Source organism: Theropithecus gelada, chromosome 13, assembly GCF_003255815.1.
Source record: "Theropithecus gelada isolate Dixy chromosome 13, Tgel_1.0, whole genome shotgun sequence".
NCBI lineage: Eukaryota > Metazoa > Chordata > Mammalia > Primates > Cercopithecidae > Theropithecus > Theropithecus gelada.
This window is the reverse complement of record NC_037681.1, coordinates 23,889,138-23,910,787: the sequence shown is the minus strand read 5'-3', so window position 1 is coordinate 23,910,787 and position 21,650 is coordinate 23,889,138. Positions and strand designations below refer to the sequence as shown.

At 52.0% G+C, this 21,650-nt stretch overlaps 1 protein-coding gene across 2 annotated transcripts in view; it reads right to left on the bottom strand.

The window, feature by feature from the left end:
* TRAPPC12 (trafficking protein particle complex 12) overlaps nucleotides 1-21,650 on the bottom strand; it is a 106,983-nt gene that overhangs the window by 8,866 nt on the left and 76,467 nt on the right. For both annotated transcript variants that reach the window (XM_025353866.1, XM_025353867.1), the window contains exons 7-9: nucleotides 18,636-18,708; nucleotides 15,891-15,964; nucleotides 11,221-11,319 (exon numbers count right to left, since the gene is read on the bottom strand). In XM_025353866.1, coding sequence (XP_025209651.1) covers nucleotides 11,221-11,319; nucleotides 15,891-15,964; nucleotides 18,636-18,708 — 246 coding nt within the window. The remainder of the gene's footprint in view (nucleotides 1-11,220; nucleotides 11,320-15,890; nucleotides 15,965-18,635; nucleotides 18,709-21,650) is intronic.

The window sequence follows — 21,650 nt, the reverse complement described above, 5'->3', positions numbered from 1 at the left end:
GAGACCATCCTGGCTAACACGGTGAAACCCCGTCTCTACTAAAAAATACAAAAAAGTAGCTGGGCGAGGTGGCGGGTGCCTGTAGTCCCGGCTGCTCGGGAGGCTGAGGCAGGAGAATGGCGTAAACCCGGGAGGCGGAGCTTGCAGTGAGCTGAGATCCGGCCACTGCACTCCAGCCTGGGCGACAGGGTGAGACCCTGTCTCAAAAAAAAAAAAAAAAAAAAAAAGACTGACCAAGATTAACATGTGCTGGCAGCTGCAGCAAGTGTTTCAAACACAGCTCGCCTGAACCTTGCAACAGCCTGTGATGCAGACGCTGTCACTAGCTTCGCTTCTAGATGAAAAAGTAAGGCTTGGAAAGACGAGACAATTTTCTGAGGTCACACAGCTACCACAGAACAGTGTGGGGTCAACACCCAGGCCTGCCCAAAGCCCAGACCATGTGCTGATCCTCCGCACCGCAAGGCCTCCTGAGGCTGGCATGGGACTTTACTGAAACAATGTCTTAGAGGAAGAGAACAGAGAAATCTTGGGAAATTCTTTGCTACCCACGGATCTTCCTGATGATTAGAAAGTAAGTTGACATTTTCAGAATTATTAACATGTTATTAGGATAGAAAATTCTACCGATTTCTAAAAGTTAGGAGCAACTGAAAAAATTAAACATAAAAAGGCAATTAAAAGCATTCCAGAATATGTAGACAAGAAATCAGTAAAGGACACTATTAAAAAGAAAATACCGTGGCTGGGTATGATGGCTTACACCTGTAATCCCAGTCCTTTGGGAGGCCAAGGTGGGAGGATCGTTTAATTTCAGGAGTTCAAGACCAGACTGGGCAACAAAGTGAGACCTTATCTCTATTAAAAAAAAAAAAAATGAGCCAGGTGTGGCCGTAGGCCCCTGTGGTCCCCAACTGCATGAGGGGCTAAGGCAGGTGGATCTCTCGAGCCCAGGAGTTCAGCAGTGAATCCTAATTGTGCCACTGCACTCCAGCCTGGCAGACAGAGCAAGACCCTGTCTCACAAACAAACAAACAAAAAACAAAAAATAGTAAGTGTATAAACTAATCCAGAAAAAGAAAAGCATAAACAGAAATGTAAAAGTAGAAACAGCTACAGGCAGAGAAAGGAAACTGAAGTGATAAGAGCATTGTCTTTTACTCCGTGCAAATCCATGAGAAAACAGGGACAAAGCAGGTGGCTTTCTAGAAAACTCTAAATTAAAAAACCTGTTCCCAGAAACACAGAAAAATCCTCAGGCACACAACACTAAGGCAGACTAATAATGAATTATGAAAAGCACACAGCACACCTCATGTGCTCAGCAAAGGCAATTCTTAGGTGAATACTCAAACCTTCAAGGAACAGATCATTCCATATTACTCAAAAGTTTTCCAGAGAGGGAGAAAGACAGCTTCTAACCTATATGCCGCCATATCCTTTTGAGATGTCACCTGTGCACACACAAACCAGACACCAACATCACTCACAAACGCAAAACCCGGGGAAATGCCACCCCTGGAGCTCCAACCTACTGGTTCTGAGTTTAGGAGCAACACGTCGTTACTGTTCCTGTGGCAGAAACTAGAACCGTGCACTGGGTCCGGCTCCCCCTCCCTGGGCGCTGTGATGGTTAATACTGAGTGTCAACAACCTGAATGGATTGAAGGATGCAAAGTGTTGTTCTGGGTGTGTCTGTGAGGGTGTTGCCAAAGGAGTTGAACATCTGAGTCAGTGGACTGGGAGAGGCAGACCCCCCCTCAGTTTGGGTGGGCACCATCTAATCGGCTGCTAGCGCAGCACAGCCAGAATAAAGCAGGCAGAAGTCGGAAACAGCAGACTTGCCAAGTCTTCCAGCCTCATCTTCCTCCTGTGCTGGAGGCTTCCTGCTCTCGAACATCAGACTCGAAGTTCTTCAGCTTTTGGACTCTTGGACTGACACCAGTGATTTGCCAGGGGGTCTCAGGCCTTTGGCCACAGACTGAAGGCTACACTGTTGGCTTCCCTACCTTTGAGGTTTTCGGACTCGGGCTGGCTTCCTTGCCACTCAGCTTGCAGACAAGCTATTGTGGGACCTCACCTTGTGATCAGGAGGCAATTCTCCTAATAAACTCCCCTTCATAGATTTATCTATCCTATGAGTCCTGTCCTTCTAGAGAGCACACAGGCACTGAGGGCTGGGGGAGCCATGGGTCTGTGTCTGGCCTTGGGTGGGGCCCTCCCCTCTGGCAGCAACCTGGAGGACACAGGTTCCAGACAATGGGGCCACAGGAGAGGGCAACCTGGGTCCCAGAACCACTGCATGGAGGGAGTGCCCTGCAGAGCTGCTGGACCCCTGGGACTCTGCCAGGGCAGGAGAGGCCACTGTCTCCCAACCCAGTGGATCCCATCTCGACCACTCTGTTCTCCACCTGGCAGCCCTCTGGATGGTGAAGAGAGCTCCCATTCTCAGCTCTTTCACCTGCTTCTCTGTCACAGGTTTGGGATTCCTCACCACCTTGGTGGCACGGAAGCCGTTACAGACGGGCAATGGCCATTTTAAAGCTTTCTCAAGGCGGAGTGTCCCGCAGTCCGTGGCTGTGAGCTGTTGAATGGAGAGGAAGGCAAGAACGATTTTTCTCTGTGGTGTGGGCATCAGATGATTTTAAACCATCCAAAAACAGCATGGCTATGTTAACAGCCACATAGGTTGCTAGATGACATTAAATCCGTAGTCAGCTAGAAACCCCAGTTCTTTTTATATTTACCACTGATCAACTTCAGTCACGGAAACATAGGTCTGAAATTGATACAGAAAACTCATTTCAGCTGGGCCCAGTGGCTCATGCCTATAATCCCAGCAATTTGGGAGGCAGAGGCAGGAGGACTGCTTGAGGCCAGGAGTTTGAGACCAGCCTGGGCAACATGGCAAGACCCCATCTCTACAAACAACTTAGCTGGGTATGGTGGTGCATTCCTGTAGTCCCAGCTACTCGGGAGCCTGAGGTGGGAGGATTGCTTGAGCCCAGGAGGTCAAGGCTGCAGTGAGCTGCATTTGCACCTCTGCACTCTAGTGTGGGTGACACAGCGAGACCCTGTCTCAAAAACAAACAAACAAAACCACCAAAAAAATCCTACCCAAAACCAACACAGAAAACTTGTTTAGTCTAAATTTTTATGTTATGAAACATTCTTATATTTTAAAGCTTATCAGAAAAACTGTTGCATTCCAACTGGGCAAATCCCCTCAGGCTAATGTACATACACCAATAAAAGATGTGATCTATTTCAGAATACCCTAGCTTCTCTTCCATGTTTTTCTTGAGTTCTCCTTCACCAGCTCCTCTTCCCCACCCGCCGTTGTGAGCACAGCAGAGCCGGCCCCAGGGGTCCTCTCCTTTCCTCTGACCCCCCCTCACCTGCTCTCTCCGCAGAAGCCGAGGGCCTGCTGGGAACCAGGCAGGCTGTCAATGCATAAATTAGGCTGCATCCGCACAGAAGCCTCCTCTACTAGACAAGCTCGACCTTGGCTTCCTTCTCTGTCCTTGTAGAATCCAGTGTGAGAAGAATCCTGCTAAGTCAGTTTAAGAAAAATCCCTGCCCTTGGTGCCTTAACACCTGGAGATCCTACCACTCTGGCCAGCTGTCAGCGACGATCCTATCAAGTCTGCTTGGCCAGAAACCCCTTCTTGATGCTTCCTCTGGGTAATTTTCCATCCACTGACCCTGGTCCCTGGTTGTCAATTCCCGCCTGTCCTCCGTGAAGTCAGAGTGGAGTCCAGTCTCTTTGCCTTCTGCATGCTACTGCCATGCATTGTTTTTTTCTTTAGCAGCTGTCAGAGCTCTTTATAGATTCTGGATGTAAGTCTCTTGTCAGATACAGGATTTGCAAATAATTTCTCCCATTCTGTAGGTGGTCTTTTTACTTTTTCTTTATGGTATCCTTTAAAGCACAACAGTTTTTAGTTTTGGTGAAACCTCCTTTACCTGCATTTCCTTTTTCCTTGCACTTTGGTGTCACATCAGGATTATGAGGCCTGACAGGGTGGCAGGGGCTGGGGGACGCTCTCCCCACTCTTTCCCTGACCGGAGCCAGCACACTCCACGGCTCAGGGTGGCAGCCACAAGTGAGTCTCTTCTTTCTCTATTTGAATGTCTCTGTTGAGCTGTGGCTGATGCACAGGAACCTGCATGTCTTCAGACTGTACAACCTGAGGGGTTCTGGTACGTGGCTGTGTGTGAAAACTACCCTCCTGGCCGGGCGCGGTGGCTCAAGCCTGTAATCCCAGCACTTTGGGAGGCCGAGACGGGCGGATCACAAGGTCAGGAGATCGAGACCATCCTGGCTAACCCGGTGAAACCCCGTCTCTACTAAAAAATACAAAAAACTAGCCGGGCGAGGTGGCGGGCGCCTGTAGTCCCAGCTACTCTGGAGGCTGAGGCAGGAGAATGGCGTGAACCCGGGAGGTGGAGCTTGCAGTGAGCTGAGATCCGGCCACTATACTCCAGCCTGGGCGACAGAGCGAGACTCAGTCTCAAAAAAAAAAAAAAGAAAACTACCCTCCTGGTTGAGACGGTCAAGGTGCCCGCATCCCTCCTGGAGCCTGGGGTCATGCCCCTCTGTAAAACATGCTCAAGTCTTTCCCAGCTTAACAGTGCTTCCCTGACCCTTCCTTCCCTTCTTCCACCGCAGCGTCTCCCCACCCTGCCCTGGGTCCCTGCCCCCTGGGAACTCAGTCAGAGGTGACCTTGGTTCTTGCTGAGGTCCTCTCAGCCATAGCACTGAGTGGTCCTGCATCCCATCCCCCTTCGTCCTGCCTGGGGCGGCTGGTTTATCCCAGACTTCCCACCACTCCTGCAGCGGCGGAGGCTTTCTCCTGCCTGATCACTTTGGGCTCTGACCTTTGGTCCAGAACACCGAGGCCTGGGACTGGCCACAGACACTGCAGAACCACCCTGCACTCAGCTGCCCCAATGCCAAGCACAGGCCCCTCACCTGTGCTCGGCTGCTGGACTTGCACCTGCGCACCACAGCTACCTTCCCAGTCCCAGTGAGGAGCCTCTGAGTCCCAAGTCCCAGTGAGGGCCCTCTAAGACCCAAGTCAAGAGAGTCTGAGGAGGTGGAATCTAAGTTGCAGTGAAGTAATTTTAAGAAGTATGAATATAACGCTTCTTCTGTTTGAAGATCGATTGCTTCTGCCCTGCCTTAATTTCGATTATGTGAGAAACTCCTCTGGAATACAAATGTCTCCAATCTCGCTTACAACACAGATTTCTTTCAGAAGTGGAAATTCCCACGGGCCCCACTCTCTCTTCTCCTAACTCCCAGCCCCCTTTGCGTGTGGAGGTCCCAGTGATGAAGGGATGGTGGAAATGCTCAGAGCAGGCATGTGAGTTTTAAACACGACTGTCACCTGGCTGGAGGGTGTGCTGACAGCTGGCAGGGAACGTGGCTATGACAGTCCCGCCTGCAGGATGAGGCCGAGGTGAGAGATGGATCCTCCCCTATAAGCAGGCATTAAATCCCAAGTACGATTCTGCCATTGGAGCCAGGGTTTCCAGCTGTAACGTGAACAGCACCAACTGAATAGATGACCCTTTGCTCAGTGCCCGGAATTATGCTCTGAACTTCTTGGAAAGAGCAAGGATTGCTATTCAACAGTAGAATATGTTTTGAAATATTAAAATAGAAAGTCTGCTCCTTGGAGCCCTAACACAAAGTGAGGGCATCTGGGCCATCCTTGTATTCGCCAGTGTATCTTCTCGTGTGTAATGGCAGCTGCTGGTGTGGTGAGTGAGTTTCCTATTTCTAGCTCGCATATTTTAGAGGCACCTACATTCACCACAAAATTTTAAACACAAAGAGGAGGTGCAGTGTCAGTGGTCTCAGCCCAACTGTATGGAATCATCTAGAACCTTGCTGTCCGTCCACCCCTTTCACCTCTGTCCGGCTGGGTCATCTCTGGAGTTAGCATGCTTCCTTTACAGCACGTTTTCCCAAAGGTGTCTGCATATTTTGTTTTAGTAAAATCATTTTTTTCTATTTCCGCTCTTTAGAATGAAAATAGAAAATACTTCCCTTTCAATTAGTGTTTGCTTTTTAGTGCTCGTTTAAATTTTCCCAAACTCAGAAAAGAAAAGTGGCTGTTTCTCAGACTCTGCTATACACACTCACGCACACACAGAACAGAAAGCTGAGGGCGGAGGTGTTCAGCCCACTCTTTCGCCAAGTATTAGATGTGACCTAAACATTCAAAAACGTTTGAGGTTGCTCGTTACTGATTTGGCGACGGCACCGGTGGAGGCAGGATTGGTCGGCTTTCCATGGGAAGATTCACACTGCAGTGCGCACTGCCAGCTGAGAGGGTGATCAGGACACACTGCAGACAGCCCAGCAGGAACAGCGGGGACAGCACGCAGAGCAGGCCATCATCTGCCGGGGATGCCAACCACACAAAGCAGCGCCCTGGGACGCTGCCCTGGAAGAATGGCCTTTCGGCTCGGGTCCCTGGGGAGGGGCACGCCAGCTTCTTGTGGAACAGGTCGTTCTTAGGAGCTTGACATCTGCCTTCCCCACGGAGCGGCTCTGCCTGTGCTCCCTCCTTGCTAGGGCTGATCTGGAAAACCACAGTTCTCGGACCAGTGCCAGGGCATGAGCAGAATGGGTCCAGCTACGTGGGTCCCTCCGCCTTCGTGCTTTGCCAAGCATTTCCCTACCTGCTGGGGACATTTCCTAGCTTTCTCCCCGAGACCCAGCATCAACGCGATGCACACCTCATCTCCAACCTTCAGTGCTGATGAAACACAAATCCTCCTTGGTCTGGAGATCGCATTCAAGATTGCAGAAAATACCGAGCCTCCCTTGTATTTCCAAGCACATAGAGTAGAAACTTTCATCTCAGGGAAACGAAATCAGTCTTATTCCACGCGTGATTAGCTTTGTGTTATATGACTTCAGATGTTACAACATGATTCGTAAGGAATGCTCATGATTGCTGCTGGCTGCCTTCCCCGATTCTGCCCATTTCCCACCTGTTAGGGGTCCTTTCAAGGAGGAACCAGGAGGCCTGCATTCCTACTCTTGCAGGACGGGCGCCCCCGCGGCCTGGGCCCCCAGAGAGACGCATGCACGTAAGATGACGGTGCCTGAGGAAGTGGAAGGAGGCCGTGTGAGGGACCTGGGGACCTGGGTCTTCAGGGTGGAGACAAGACTCTGAGAGGCCAGGCAGAGCTGGCAGTGCTGTTCTTGCTGGAGGGGCCTCTGTGACATGCTAGGGCATCCTGGCTTCGTGGCCCTAGAATGGCCTGTCTCTGGGCCCTCATGAAGATTCCCTGTATTACTGTCCGTGAATAAACTTTCTGCTTATACCAGCCACTGTGGATTCCACGGACTGCAAGCAAAACCTCATCCTGTACTTTCTAAGCACCTTCAGTATTATTTTATCACTTGAGGAACGGTTACTAGTATACGCGTTTCTTATGAAATGTAACCCTCTGATATCCTGACAGCACAGCACACAGGCGCTGAGAGTGCACGTGATACTTCTTTGCTTCTGTACAGTGGCACCAACTCATTTCAGAATGGCTCGCACACAGCCAGTTTAGAGACCGTCTAATTAAGATACAGGTACTGGTGAGGTGCTTCAGGGAGAACAGCACTGCGGGAGCTGGAAAACACACGTGCTTTCTTGAAAGTGATTCTCTGAGGGCTGTTCCTCCAAGAATCGAACCACGGCTGAACACCCTTGAGTGTAAAGTGCTCACTCAGTGCGCGTCCCTTTGGAACAGAGCCTGCACTGGCTTTGCACGTCCCTTCGGAACAGAGCCTGCACTGGCTTTTACGTGGTCACTCGAGTTCTTACTCCTTAAAACAGAGTAGAGTCAACTCTATCTACATTTAGTTCAGGCGTTTCTGCTGGACTCGAGTCCCCATTCAACCCCATCCTGTCCTGCACTGCTGACCTCACATCGCCGTGATCTGCCCCCACGTGGCATCTTCCATCCTGTGCTGAGACAGCGTTGGGGGTGAGTAGGGTGCACCGGCAGGAGCTCTGAGGCTGGCGCGTGGGGTCTGAGTGTCTGGATGTGTGTGTGGGGACACTGCTTTTGCCCAGCCTGGAGGGCCTCGTGCCCATGTGTGCTCTGGAGTCACTCTACAGGGTGGATACCCCGCTGTGGGAGTGGGGTTTCCAAGGGCAATTCTGAGCACATGCACTTTTGCTGTGACCTGGGAATGCCGCCTTTACACTTGGATCTGTGAGGAAACGGAACAAACACACCCCATCCTCAAGACATACGAAAGACAGCAAGTCACACTTACAGTGCTCCTGGCACGTCCCAGGCAGGACACAGAGGATTTCACATGGATAAACTTCCTCATCTACACATGACGATGACGACTGTTTACCGCAGGCGGTTGTGGGCGGGGGGGGACCGACACCATGAAGGTGAAACCACCTGCTCAGAGCCACGTCACAGCCACATCAGAGCTACGCCAGCCTGAGCCACTGAGCCGGGGTCAGGTCTGTCTACGCCAGCCTGAGCCGCCGAGCCGGGGTCGGGTCTGTCTTGCTCCAAACCCCAGCTCCTGAGCCCTGTGCTTTTATCCCCGTAGATGCCTTGGGGAAGAGGGAAGGGAGAGTTTGCTGAGAGAGCTGGGGTGACTTTAGAGAAGTCCTTCCAGTGTACTCTCAAGAATGAACAGGGTTTGCACAGGCAGAAAGCAAAGGGAGTTCTGAGCAGCAGGAACAGCCCACGAGAGGTAAAAGCAGCAAGGGTGGCCCTGTCTGGGCAGCAGCAAATCAACCGTCTGGTGGGACTGAGGACACGAGGCGAAGAACACTGGGCTAGAAAACATTAACTAGGGCTCTGAATGGGAACTTTAAGTGTGGGCTCAGCTGACAGGCCACAGGGCCCCAGCAGGAGCTCTGACCAGAGGCGGCAGGGTGGAGTGTACTCCAGGAAGGCTAATGGCAGCTGCACACAGGACGGGGGACGAGGGACGTGCTGAGATCTCTGGCAGCTCAGCACCACGTGTACACACAGGGTCCCGCCTCTGCAACCCGCTGCTGAACCCAGCGGAGATGAGGAGGCACAAGCCCCAGCACAGGAGACGGCTGGCGATACAGGCGGTGCACCCAGGAGGCTTTCAGAATGGGTGGGGTCTGCTGTGTGCTCAGGCACCCACTGGGCTGACATGTGGTCGTTCTTGCTGATCGCAACGGCGCTCTCGGGCCTCGACTCCCACAAATGGCTATGTTCTTCTAGGGCAAAACCTGCCTGCTTCACCCTCCTTCCGAGATCCAGCATCTTCAGACCACACACTGACCTGCCGAAGCAGGAGCTTCCGGGGGCTGGGTTTTCTGTGTGCGCAGATGGCAGTGCAGCCGTCCGTCGCGCGAGGCTGTCTGAGAAGTTCTGTAGCAGCCATGGCACAACGTCTTCAGAGATACCCCAAATGGCTAAGTACTGCGATCTCCATTTCCTTTAGAGAAACAGAATTCAGAGACTTTGCTCTTCAGCAACAACACAAATACCCGTGAGCGAGGTCTGATAAATAATTTGCAAGAGGTGCAGACGGAACAGTGCTTCTTGTGTGGGGCGTCGGTGAGTCCAGTCGGCCCGGGTGCTTCCGTCGTTTTCTCCATTCTCCTTTGGCAAAATCTCCTGCCCAGACACAGAGCCGCTGTCACCTCCCTGGGTCCTCAGGACAGCGAACGCCGAGGGCTTCCCTCACAGCCCGTTTAGCACATTCCGTGCACCAGACGGGGCTTACATCACGCTGTGGAAGCTGAGCCTCCCTCCTGAGACTCCAGTCTCACTGCCAGAGCCCTCACTGTGGTCAAGCCAGTGGCTCCCACTGGAAGAAGCACTTCCAGATGCAAAAGCAACTCAGCATCTGCTTCTCAAATTGTGCATACTATGCCTCTGAAATAAAATTTCCGAGATTGTCTCCAGGGTAATGAGGAATCTGAGCAGGCCCAGCGTACTATTTTACTATGATAACCAGGGGATAATGATACACGTCAGGCACCCTGGAGATCCCGGCCACATGGAGCTTTCTCACACAGGCGACGAGGGTTGCTGCAAGCATCCCAGCGCAGGCAGGAGCCGATGCCCATGGTGGCAGCTCACGCGTCACGCATCTGTGCCTGCTCTGGATTATTCAGTGACAGTCATCTGCTGTGCCCCACCACAGGGGCCCATGGACAGGGCTGTCCTCCAACACTATCTGGTGTCCCGTGTGGATTTCCACAAGCAGGCAGCGTGCAGGAGATGGTGTGTGCACATGTTCCTACGTGTGTTAGTGCATGTGTGAGCAACTGTGTGGGGGAGGAGAGGACCAGCTGTTAGCAGAGAGAGCGCAGGCCCTGCGTTCACAGAGGCCCTGTTCAAATTCTAGCTCCCCCGTTATCTATGTGGCCTCCTGTCACTGGATTTCACTTCATCAGGAGACCTCAGTTTGTTGATCTGTAAAACAAGCTGGCCACACCGTGAGGTGAAATGCTCAGCACGGGGCCTGGCTCACGGTGAGTGGGTGCCTGTGGAAGGTCTGTGCTGCTTCTCCCCCCTTAGCGGTCCCTTGCTTGTGACTCCTTTCCCTGGCCCAGGTTTGGGACGTGACCTCAGAAGACTGAGGGTGGACGGGGCGGAAGCTGCCCTGTGCTCAGCCTGCAAGGGTGAAAGATTGACAGGGATGTGGGCGGCACTCATCTCTCCCCGTGACCTCCCTGTCACCAAATATCCCAGGAAAATGCATTCCAGCTTCAAGGACATTCTTAGCAAAGGGGGTCCTGTCCCAGCTTTGTGCATTATTGAGACCACTGTTCAGTCTGGACTTTGTCCAGCAAACATGATTCAAGGGTTCTTCAGGCAAAATATCAGCAAGTGACTATTATGGGCTAAGCTGAACTAAGATTCCTCACGGTTCAGTCAGCGCTTTTGTAACTGCAGCAGGACAGTGTCTAGAGTAACTTGTTTCAGTGCGGCTGCGATGACACTTTCTGTGGGTTCACCTTTAGCAACAGGCACAAAAGCCAGTAGGGCCTCCCACAGTCCAACCAGAACCCCTGGAAAGCACCCCCCCTTTTCATGGTCACACACATTGGAATTGGAATATTTTCTGCAGTCTTTCTCATATTAAAATGATTAAAAGCAAACAGTCGCACATCCAAGCAAAGAACTCCTATCATAAGGCCCTTTGCCTGTTCCTCTGGCTCACATCTGAGCGTGCCCACGTACCTGCAGGGAAATCCGGCCGATGCCGCTGAGCAGCTGCGGCTCTTGCTCTGGGTAATACTTGATAACCGCATGGTACGCCTCCACGGCGAGCACGTAATCCTGTGGGAAGAAAAACCCAGCGTACCTCAGGGCTGAGAAAAGCACTGCGGGTTTCACACGTGTAGAAGAGCACAAGCGTATACAGACGTGGTGTGGAGAGAGGACACGCTGACACACGAGCTGGCGGGGAAGCTGGAAACCAGCACGCGGCGCTCGGCTGGGAGGGGGCGGCTGCTCTCCCAGCTGCAGTCAGGCCGGGATTCTGAGCTGTGTGCATCGCGCAGGCGGGGTCCTGCCTGTCATCGGGGGCTGTCGGGGTTTAGTTGGGCCTGAGGGTCTGTTTCCTGCTTCCATCTTCTAAACAGCAATTCATATTTCACTTGGACCGCACCTAACTCTCTTTCCTGACAAAGTTATTATGTGAATAGGCGAACGCTGTCTCATCTCCATCCTCCAAATACATAAGCCAAATTTTTAAAGTGTCTCTTAAACGTTTTCTATGCTAGAAACTAAGGTCAAATCTTTAAATGTAGAGAAAACCCACAAAACAACTTTGCCGAGGCTGAGGATGGCAATGGCGGTCACCCTTGCAGAGCAGAATGTGTGAATGTCATCTGGTCTCTGTGGCACACGTGAGACCCTCCCGTTTCGGAGACAGCTACGGGGGAACATTTAGGAGCGCTGTGCCAGCTGCCGTGCTCAGGGCATCTGCTTTCTGCCAAGGGCCTTTGCTGGATCCCTCATCACTCTGCTCTGTCTGTGGTGGTCTGGCCCGTAGCCCCTCCTCAAGGACAAGGCCTGGCAGCACCGTCTCACTGTCCATCTGCCCGCTCATGCCGGCCCATCGCAGGCACTTGGTGGACGCTGAGTGGACCCAGTCACCCTTTCCAGGTGTGAGCAAAGCGGTCTCAGTGCAGGAAGGTCTTGCCAGAGTCATGTGGGACACAGTGGTAGCTTGTCTCAAGTCCCCAACAAACCCGGGCTCTCTCTAGTAAGACAGTGATCGCCACATTTACTGAGCGAGCTCTGTGCAGCAGGCCCTGCACTACATACTCCCCTGCATTCTAGCACTTAGCTATAAGCACTCGGTCAGCAATAACGACGGCCACCAATGGTGTTTTCCTTCTTTCTTATTCATCGTAAAATCCCAGAAGGTACTTTTATTTCTTTATTCTTCTACATGTTCCATTTCCTCCAAACTGGGACTGGAGTTACTAGCTTGCTAATTGGGATGTTACAAAGAAAGACAGACAAGTACAATTCCAGTTTGGTAGGAAGGAAAAAAAAAAACCCAAAAAAACAAAAAGACTGTCTCCAGTCTAGTACCTTCGAGTACAGCTCATTAAAACTCATTTTATTCAAGGCCTGACGCCCATGAGGAGCCAGACAGCACATGCCTCAGTCTCCTTTCCCACGCCTTCCTGCTGCCTGTCTCTGCTGTCTAGTTGTGCGAGTGTGAGCGTGTGTGAACGTGCATGAGCATAAGAGCGTGTGTGCGTGTGTGTGAGCGTGTGTGAACGTGTGTGTATGAGCATGTGTGTGTGAGTGTGTGTGTGCGTGTGTGTGAGCATGTGTGAGTTCCCTTGCACAGAGGAGGGCTTTGTGACCTGGCATGGGGGCACTCGGGGTGGCTGAGGCTGCAGCTGGGATGGACACGGCACCCTTGATGCAGAGGCGGGGCCTGCACACCCTGGGCTGGTCCTGATCAGACAAGTTTAGGGGAGCAGCCCTGCCTTCCAACAGGGGCTGCACCCACCGGCTTTTCCGATCAGGAAAAATGGCCAAAAGAAGCTCTTTAGAGAGAGCTTAACCTACTCTCCAGATCACGTAGATTTGGCTTTGTGAAGGACATGAATGACTTGCTTCCAGGGACAAGCCTATTTTAGCTCAATCTTCACCATTTCTTTTCAGCAGCCACACGTGGTTTACTGGCTGTGAAACTAGATTTACAACCGTTCTGCAACCAGAAAGGACTTGTGCAGTCTAATTCCAGCAAGACGGAAGGTAGCTGATGCAGCTGCCTGCTCCTTTCCATCATGTGCGGAGCCATGGCGGGTGGTGATGTGCAGACTGGCGAGCTGTGGGAACACCAGGAGGGAAGTGGACTCCCAGGGGCACCGGGGGAGGGGGGCCCAGGCCACCTAAGGTGGCAGGCACCTGCATCCATATAGTCTGCCAGTGCAGGTGCCCTAAGGCTACGGTGAGGCCTAAGGAGAGGAAGCAGTATTTAAAAAGTGAAGATAGTGACATTTTCAATGCTTTATAATACGTGCCACTGTGCATTGTAGCATATCATGCAGATTTATCCAGGGCTAAAACATATGAATACATTTCATTGTTAAGAAGTTAAATTGATATTTATTTCACTGTAATAAAAATGTTATTCAAGATAATTAAATGGCTGATTAAATAACTCATTGTTAGCCCATACACATAATTTAATTAACAGGATACCCCCTTATTATTAAGACCACACACTGTTGCAATACCCTGTATGCTCACTAGATGGCAAGAGAGTGCATATGCTTGGATTGGCTTTCATTGCAACATTTTTTTGCTCCTTTTTTTAACTCAGGAAAATGAAAGCTTAAGCTGAACTTTCAAATTAAATCACGTCCATTGTAAAAGTATTTTTGAAATGCAATAATATGTTCTGTACTGAGTCCCAGCAATACAGGGGGAAGACTCCCATTTGGAGCCTGGTGGTGGTGTTACCACTACAGGGCAACAAAGAAAAGCTCACTCCATCGTTTTCTAGTAAATGTGTCTTAAAATGCAAATACAAGCCTGCCAGGGGAACAGGGAACTTTCCTCCCTGGGGAGTTTTAGCCCCACGATTACTGAAACAGCAGTCCTGTGAATTTATAATTGGTTCTTCATGTCTTTGCATAAGAATGTTCCAGCAAGCTGGTGGCTTCCAGGTGAAGCCGACAGTACTCTCAGTGGGTGGAGGCCTGCTGTGGGCGCCCAGACTGCCAGGTGGGGTGTCAGGGCTGGCCACAGGCAGCACTGGGAGAATGGCCTGTTTTGAGGGGTAGAGGGGTCAGGCCGGGTGCTTCGGGGTCACCTGGTTGCTGGCCCAGCCTTGGGTGAAGAGGCCACCTCCCGCCTTCCAGCACGGAGGCCCAGGGCAGGGGAGCGGGAGGGCCTACTTTTCACCCCCGCTCGGAGGTGGGCAAGCCCTGCTGCAGAAGCCAGAGGGGGCTGGAGAAGGGAAGGGGGGCGGGTGGGAGGAGGGTGAGGACCAGAACAAAGTGACCGTGCGGGCACCTGACCTCAGTGGGAATATCTCAGGGGTGGCAACGGAAGAAAAACCTGCTCTGAGCAAAACCACAGAACTTAAAAACCGTAATTTCCTTTATCCAGTGTGCTGAAGGAGAGGAGAGAGCTGTGTGAATGTCAGAGCTGGGAGGAATTTCAGAGATCTCAGATCTACGCCCTTATTTTGAAGGAGGACGCTGAGGCTTGCAGCAGTGCGAGGCTGCGTCACGGGTGCTTGCTACCGAGGACGAACAGGATGCCCTGAGTCTCCTTGTGTGTCCAGCCCGACGCAGCTGCAGAAACCCAAAGGCAGGGGCCCTGCGCTGGGCACTAGGGCTGCACTAAAGCTGGGGTGTGTGCTGCACACCTTCCTGACAGAGTGCCTGAGCTGCTGATGTTTGTGAATCTACACCCACACCCAGCCTGCTCGGAGCAGTGCCCCCGGCCACAGTCGCCTCTGGGGATGCTGCAGGGTCCCTGCATAAAGCAGGGCTGCCACTTCAGGGTTCATGACAGAGCCTGCGAGCACAGTTCTCCACCTGGTAAACTGTCTGCTCTGCCTTGCTGAAAATCAAACTCAGGAACGACCTTGGCCACACGAAAGCCGCATGGGTGCGGGAGGAGTTACGATCACTGTCTTAGAACAGCCCAGGAGGTGGTGTGAGCACTGCTCCGGGGCTTCTGTTGCTAGCTGATTCCTGCAGCAGCTCTCAGTATGCACAGCTGGCTGCAGGGCCACCAGCTCCACACAGGGCACCCCGACGCCCAGTGTGGGAGGTGAGCCAGGCGTGGGTGCATTCCAAACAGAGAGGAGCCAAAACACACCGTTGCACAGGCTGGCGAGAGCCAGGAGACACGGAAAACCAATGGCAGCCTCAGTTCAGCTCCCTGATTTCTAAGCTGTTCCCTGGGGGCTGAGAGCCCTGGGGTGACGTCCTAAGAAGGTCCTGTGGGGAAGCTTGTCTTCAGGTGTTGCGAGCATCAGTCATAAAATCAAAACCAAGAGGCGAAAAAAACACCCTCCATGAAGACAGGGAGAACAAAGGACACCTTCTGGGGATGGAATTCAGAGAAAAACGGGGGAAAATGAACAACGCCTTAAATGAAATCATTTAGACCCACGTTTCAATAATGAAATCTGATCATGTAAATTCTACATTCTGTTGAAATCTCCTGCAGTAGAAATGAAAGTACATATAGCCCCGTAATGTGTCACTGGGCTCCCTGTGAAGCCAGTGCTTAGCTGGCTTCTCTCACGGCTACACCGGCCCGTCCCTGCCAGCATCTATTATACCAGCGGCTCCCTCACGGCTCCCACTGACACACCCTCTTCCAGATCCCATGGCGGCCCTGCTCGGCCACCCACGTACCTTCATCAGGAGCAGACAGTTTGCCATGGAGTACATCACCCGGCCCAGACGTGACCTCCACAACCGGACAGAGGCTGCAAGGTAAGAGCAGCCTGTAAGTGCACAAATACATTTGAGGCTTTTTCTAGCCATCAATTATTGGGTCCTGTGGATTCTAATTTAACTTTAAAAGATCCCTCTTGCTAATACCACTGGATTTCGGCATGGAATGCTGAATATGCTGCAGGCTGCACTGAGGCAGAAAATACAGCACTCGTGCTGGGACCAGAGGTGTCTTTGGGAAGAGACCCTCGGCATCAGGAGAACCAGGAGGGCGGCTGCTCAGCATCAGCCCAGACACGAAGCCAAACGGTCTGACCGGAAGCCCCGTTTCCAAAGCCAGAGCCCTGAGAAAAGGAGCAAAGCTGACAGAAACGACGACATTGTCTGTAGCTCGACAAGGCCAGGAGGGCCACTGGCCAGGGTGGCCGCCAGCCTCTCACAGTTGACCTATGGGAGGCCACCCGGAGGCCCTACCCATGCCCAGTCGCAAGGCCTCCCCTGCCTCCCGGCCATGGGCTGGTGCAGGTGCCAGTTCCCCCAAGGAGTGCCACACCCTGGTCCAGAACTCAAGTGGCTGGCACATTTCGCTGGGGACTTGGCACTCTCCTGCAGCCAGCTTCTTTCCCTAGCACCCACTGCCTCACGGTGGCTGACCGCGACCCTGAGCCTGGCCTGTCCCTCCCTGCTCTCCCCTGCACATTCGTTAGTTAGCAGCCATCCCTCCACTGATTTCAAACCTTCAGGGCCCATCTCTTCTAGAAGTTTCCAAACTGGCTTTGTGGACTTGCTGGGGTCTGCAAAGGCCCCTGGGGGAGTGCAGACTGACCAATAGCATCTGTTTATTACTGGGATGGCCAGGGGGAAGGCGCAGGTTGAGGACTAAGCTCATCTGAAATGAGTATGTTATCGACAGGCAAGCTGAGGTCCAGAGAGGACAGGGACGTTTCCATCTGACCCCCTGTCCGGTGCTCCTTGCGCCTGTACTGTGCCCACTTCCTCTAAGAAAAGTCCACACCCCAACTGTGAAGTGCCAAGATGCCACCCTGGGCAGCACCAGTGCCTGGGAGCGCTCCCAGCCTCCCTCATTGCTGGGCACTGGGAGCCGTGTGTCCCCGGCTGCCTCTGAGGCTGTGATTTAGGAGGCTGAAGCTGACCTTCCTCCCGCAGCTGGCACCACCTGTCCACAGTGAGATAACAATCACCTAGAAATGATGTGTATTCACGGTGTGCTTCAGGAGAACACACAGAAACTTAATTGCTAGAATTAAAAACTTAACTCTCTTTGCCTTTCAGCAATTAAAAACACATTAGCTGCTTATATTCCCCTTGTACCATTATTTTTGTGAAAAGAAATTCTGAATATCTTCTCTTAATGGAGGTAAAATATGGATTATCTCAATGAATTGCATATTTATTCTGATGATCTTTGCAGTTTCTTTTCCTGCTTTAAATCCTCCCCTACCCTCCTTAGAAATGCTCATGGTGTAACCTTTTGTTAGATTTCCAGGAACAGCCTTCTGCTCTCTGATAACTACATGCTCATTCCCAGCAAAGCGGGAGCCCAACAAGGGGTAACATGACTGGGTGCCAAGAATGCTGGATGGGACATCCAGGAGCAGATGGCGACGTCTCTCCTTCAGACCTTGTTACTCTGCTTTCAATTAAATGACTGAAAAGAGAGCGCACAAGTGCACACACAAGCACACACCACACCCACACCACATGCCACAACATGCACATTCAACGTACACCCACCACATACACACCTCACACATGTTCAGCTCACGCCAGCCAGCAGTTCCCCAGAAACCCCAGCACACCTGCAGAAACGCAGACCACCCGGTCCCGACTTGGGCTGCACACCGAGGAGGACAGAAGCTATGGGAAGGAGGAGATGACCAGGCAACCAGGGCTGTCGGGAGACGCTGCCACAAGCGGTGAGGGAGTGAGGCTCGGCGGGGCTGCCCGGGAGGGAGCACTCAGGCCGGGTTTCCAACCGTGATCGGAAGCTGGCTCCTGGCTAACGCACTCCCCGAGACGCAGCTGGCACGGCCTCACTGTGCGGATCGGCCCGTGTCAGGCCTCCCTGCGCGGATGGGCTCGTGTCACAGCCTCACTGTGCGGATCGGCTCATGTCAGGCCTCACTGCGCGGATCGGCCCGTGTCACGGCCTCACTGTGCGGATCGGCCCGTGTCACGGCCTCACTGTGCGGATGGGCTCATGTCAACCCACCCAGTACCCCAGGGGTTTTCCAATGCCTCAGGGAACTTCCCAGCCCCCTCAGCCTGCCCCCAGGCTCTGGGCAGTGCCCATCTTCCACTCCTGCTCCTTCTGAAGCACCCTCCCGAGCCTCTGTCCGTGATGCGGAGGCCTCTCTGGGCCCCTTCAGCTGGGCTGGGCTCCTTCCTCACACCCACTCAGACCACCACTCGGCGTGCCAGGTTCCGGGCCGTGTGCTTCGGTGGTGAAGGCGAGTCTTCTCCCCGTGTGCAGGGCTCGGGTCTGAGGCTGCACGCTGCACCCGCAGCATCACCCAGTGATGTGCCTGGCTTCCCCAAGAAAGGGGTGAGTGGCAAATGCACGAAGGGATGTGTGCAGTGCTGACTACGAAAAGGAAAGGACAAGAGGAAGCGAGAGGCTTTGGACTCAGTCTCTCAATGACGTCCGAGAAGCATCTAGTCAGCAAAGTCCGGCCGACCCACCTTGTCTGCCCTCCTGAGTCACGCTGCTCATGGCCCCGTCTTCTGCTAAGCCTTGCTCCAAATTGGCCAGGATCTGCAATCATTCCAAATGAGAAGGACAAAATCATGGGAACCAATTTTTGTCTAAGACTTTGTTATAATATATTCTCAGTACAGCAAATTTCTCTGGATGAAAACAATTTGTCAAGGGATGTTCACACACATTTAAAAAAATATTAAAACATTTGATATTTTATTTTAAATTGCAACTTCATTTTAGATTCAGGTGGTACGTGTGCAGGTTACCTGGGCTTACTGGGTGACGCTGAGGTTGGGGCTATGATTGAAGCCATCACCCGGGTAGTCAGCGTGGGACCCAACAGATCGTTTTTCAGCCGTTCCTCCCATCCCACCCTCCCCCGACTGGTAGTCCCTGGTGTCTATTTTTTGCTTCTGTAGGTCCATGTGAATCCAATGTTTAGCTTCTACTTATAAGTGAAAACATTTACTATTTGTTTTTCTGTTTCTGTGTTAATTCACTTAGGATAATGGCCTCCAGCTGCATCCACGTTGCTACAAAGGACATGATTTGGTTCTTTTTTTATGACTGTGTAGTATTCCACGGTGTATGTGCACCGTCTTTTCCTTACCCAGTTCACCCACAGGGACACACTGTAAACATCGCCAGTCCCTATGGCGTGGGGTGACAATGAACGGGCAGGGACTCTGCTCCCAGGTGATGGTGAAAGTGGTGTTTATGATGTTCTTGAAGTATCTGCAGACATCATACATAGGGAGTATGTTTTTTAAGAAAAGCATCAACCCTGTAATCCCAACACTTTGGGAGGCCGAGGCAGGCGGATCACTTGAGACCAGCTTGGGCAACATGGCAAAACCCCACCTCTACAAAAATACAAAAAATTAGCTGGGCATGGTGGTGAGCACCTGTGGTTCCAGCTACCTGGGAGGCTCAGGTGGGAGGATCACTTCAGCCTGGGAGGTCAAGGCTTCAAGGCCACAGTGACCAGTGACTGCACCACTGCACTCCGGCCTGGGTGACAGAGTGAGATCCTCTCTTTAAAAAAAAGCATCGAGTATGCCACATGAGAGTGGTGATGACCTTCTGTGAAAATGTCAGTCTCATTCCCACAGGGCACTGTGCTAGTGGCCTTTTTAATGTATCAAATACGTTTTGTGCAACAACAGGTTACTTTCCACAGTTTTTATTGCTTGGTTTGTAACTTTTGGGCACTTCTTTTGTGTTTTGTTTTCTCTGAAAGCAAAGCTGCTGTTGCTGCTGTGATCTGGGTAGAGAATTTAGATCATCTTGCCAGAATTTAGGTCATCTTGCCACATGACCCGCCCCAGGAGGTGAGGATTTCCGTGTGTCCAACTCCCTGGTCTACACACACTGAGGACGAAGGCGGCCTCTCCTCACCCGCAGGGGCCATTACTTAACACAAACTGGAGAACAGCTTGCTGTCAACACCAAGGATTTTTCCTCTTAACCGTTATCTTGGGCTACCTCGATGACTCAGAGGACAACGTGGGGTTCAAAATGGTAACCTTGAAAAGAATCTAGCCAGCTTAAACTAGGGAAACAACATTCTTCAGTGAATCTGTCTTCTAAGGAATGATCATAACAACAGAAACTGACAAATATGGAAGGCTTGGTGTTCCCATGAAATTAACTTCCCTCACCCCTTGTACACAGTTGGTGGGAATGCAAATCAGTGCAACCACTACGGAGAACAGTCTGAGGTTTCTACAAAAAAACAAAAAATAGACCTACCATACAACCCAGCAATGCACGCCTAGATACACACCCCAAAGAAAAGAAAGGAAATCTGTCTATCAGAGATCTCTGCACAGCCGTGTGCGCTGCAGCACTGTTCGCAACAGCCGAGACTTGGGAGCAGCCTAAGTGTCCATCAGCAGACGACGGGAGAAAGGACTTGCTACATATACACGATGGAGTACGACTCGGCCATAAAAAAGAATGGGATCCTGTCATTTACAACAGCACAGATGGAACTGGAGGTCACTGTGTAAGTGACGTACGCCAGGCACAGAAAGACAAACGTTGTATGTTCTCACTTATCTGTGGGAGCTAAACATTAAACAACGGAACTCATGGAGATGGAGAGCAGAAGGATGGTGACCAGAGGCTGGGAACAGTAGTGGGGGATGGAGTGGGGATGGCAACGGGTACAAAAAAAAATTAGAATGAATAAGACCTAGTATTTGTTAGTACAAGGGTGACTATAGTGCACATTAAAAAAATAACCGAGGGAGTATAATTGGCTTGTTGCAACACAAAGGATCAGTGCTTGAGGGATGGATGCTCCATCTACCCGATGTGATCATTACGCACTGCCTGCCGGGATCAAAATATCTCCTATAACCCATAAACACCTACCATGTATCCACAAAAATTAAAATTTACTAAAAAAAGGAAACTGACTTCCCTCAGGCTGGCATAGAGGGAGCACAGGAAGAAAGAGGAGCGGCACACCCATCACAGAGGCAAAGCCACTGCCTGAGCCAGACCTGGCAGCGCCCTGGTCAGTGGAGCCTTGAACACGCCCACTGGTGGTCCCCGGGGTGTGACGCACCAGGTCAGTGGACTCCTGCGCTTGTTCTGTGCCTCCCCACACTGTGGGGGCTCTACGGGCCTGGGTGACCTCTCCACGTGGTGGGGGCTTTACGGGCCTGGGCAAACCCTCCACGCGGCGAGGTCTCTGTGGGCCTGGGCAATCTCTCCATGCCATGGGTGATCTCTCTACGTGCTGAGTGGAGAAGAAAACTCTGCAGAAACACCGCAGAACTTTGTAGTGAGTATGCAAGGCCTGAGAGAAGACCCGCACCACAGGGCCATGGTGGTCTCAGCACAAGCTGCTGGGGCTGACGCTCCCTGTGGACTGTCATGGCTAATGAGGGGAGAAGGGGGAATGAGGTCCTTCAGAAGGGCAGCAGGAAGAGAAAGGTCTAGAAAGAAGGAAAAAGAGTTTCCCACCCCAGTGATGCATAAATGCA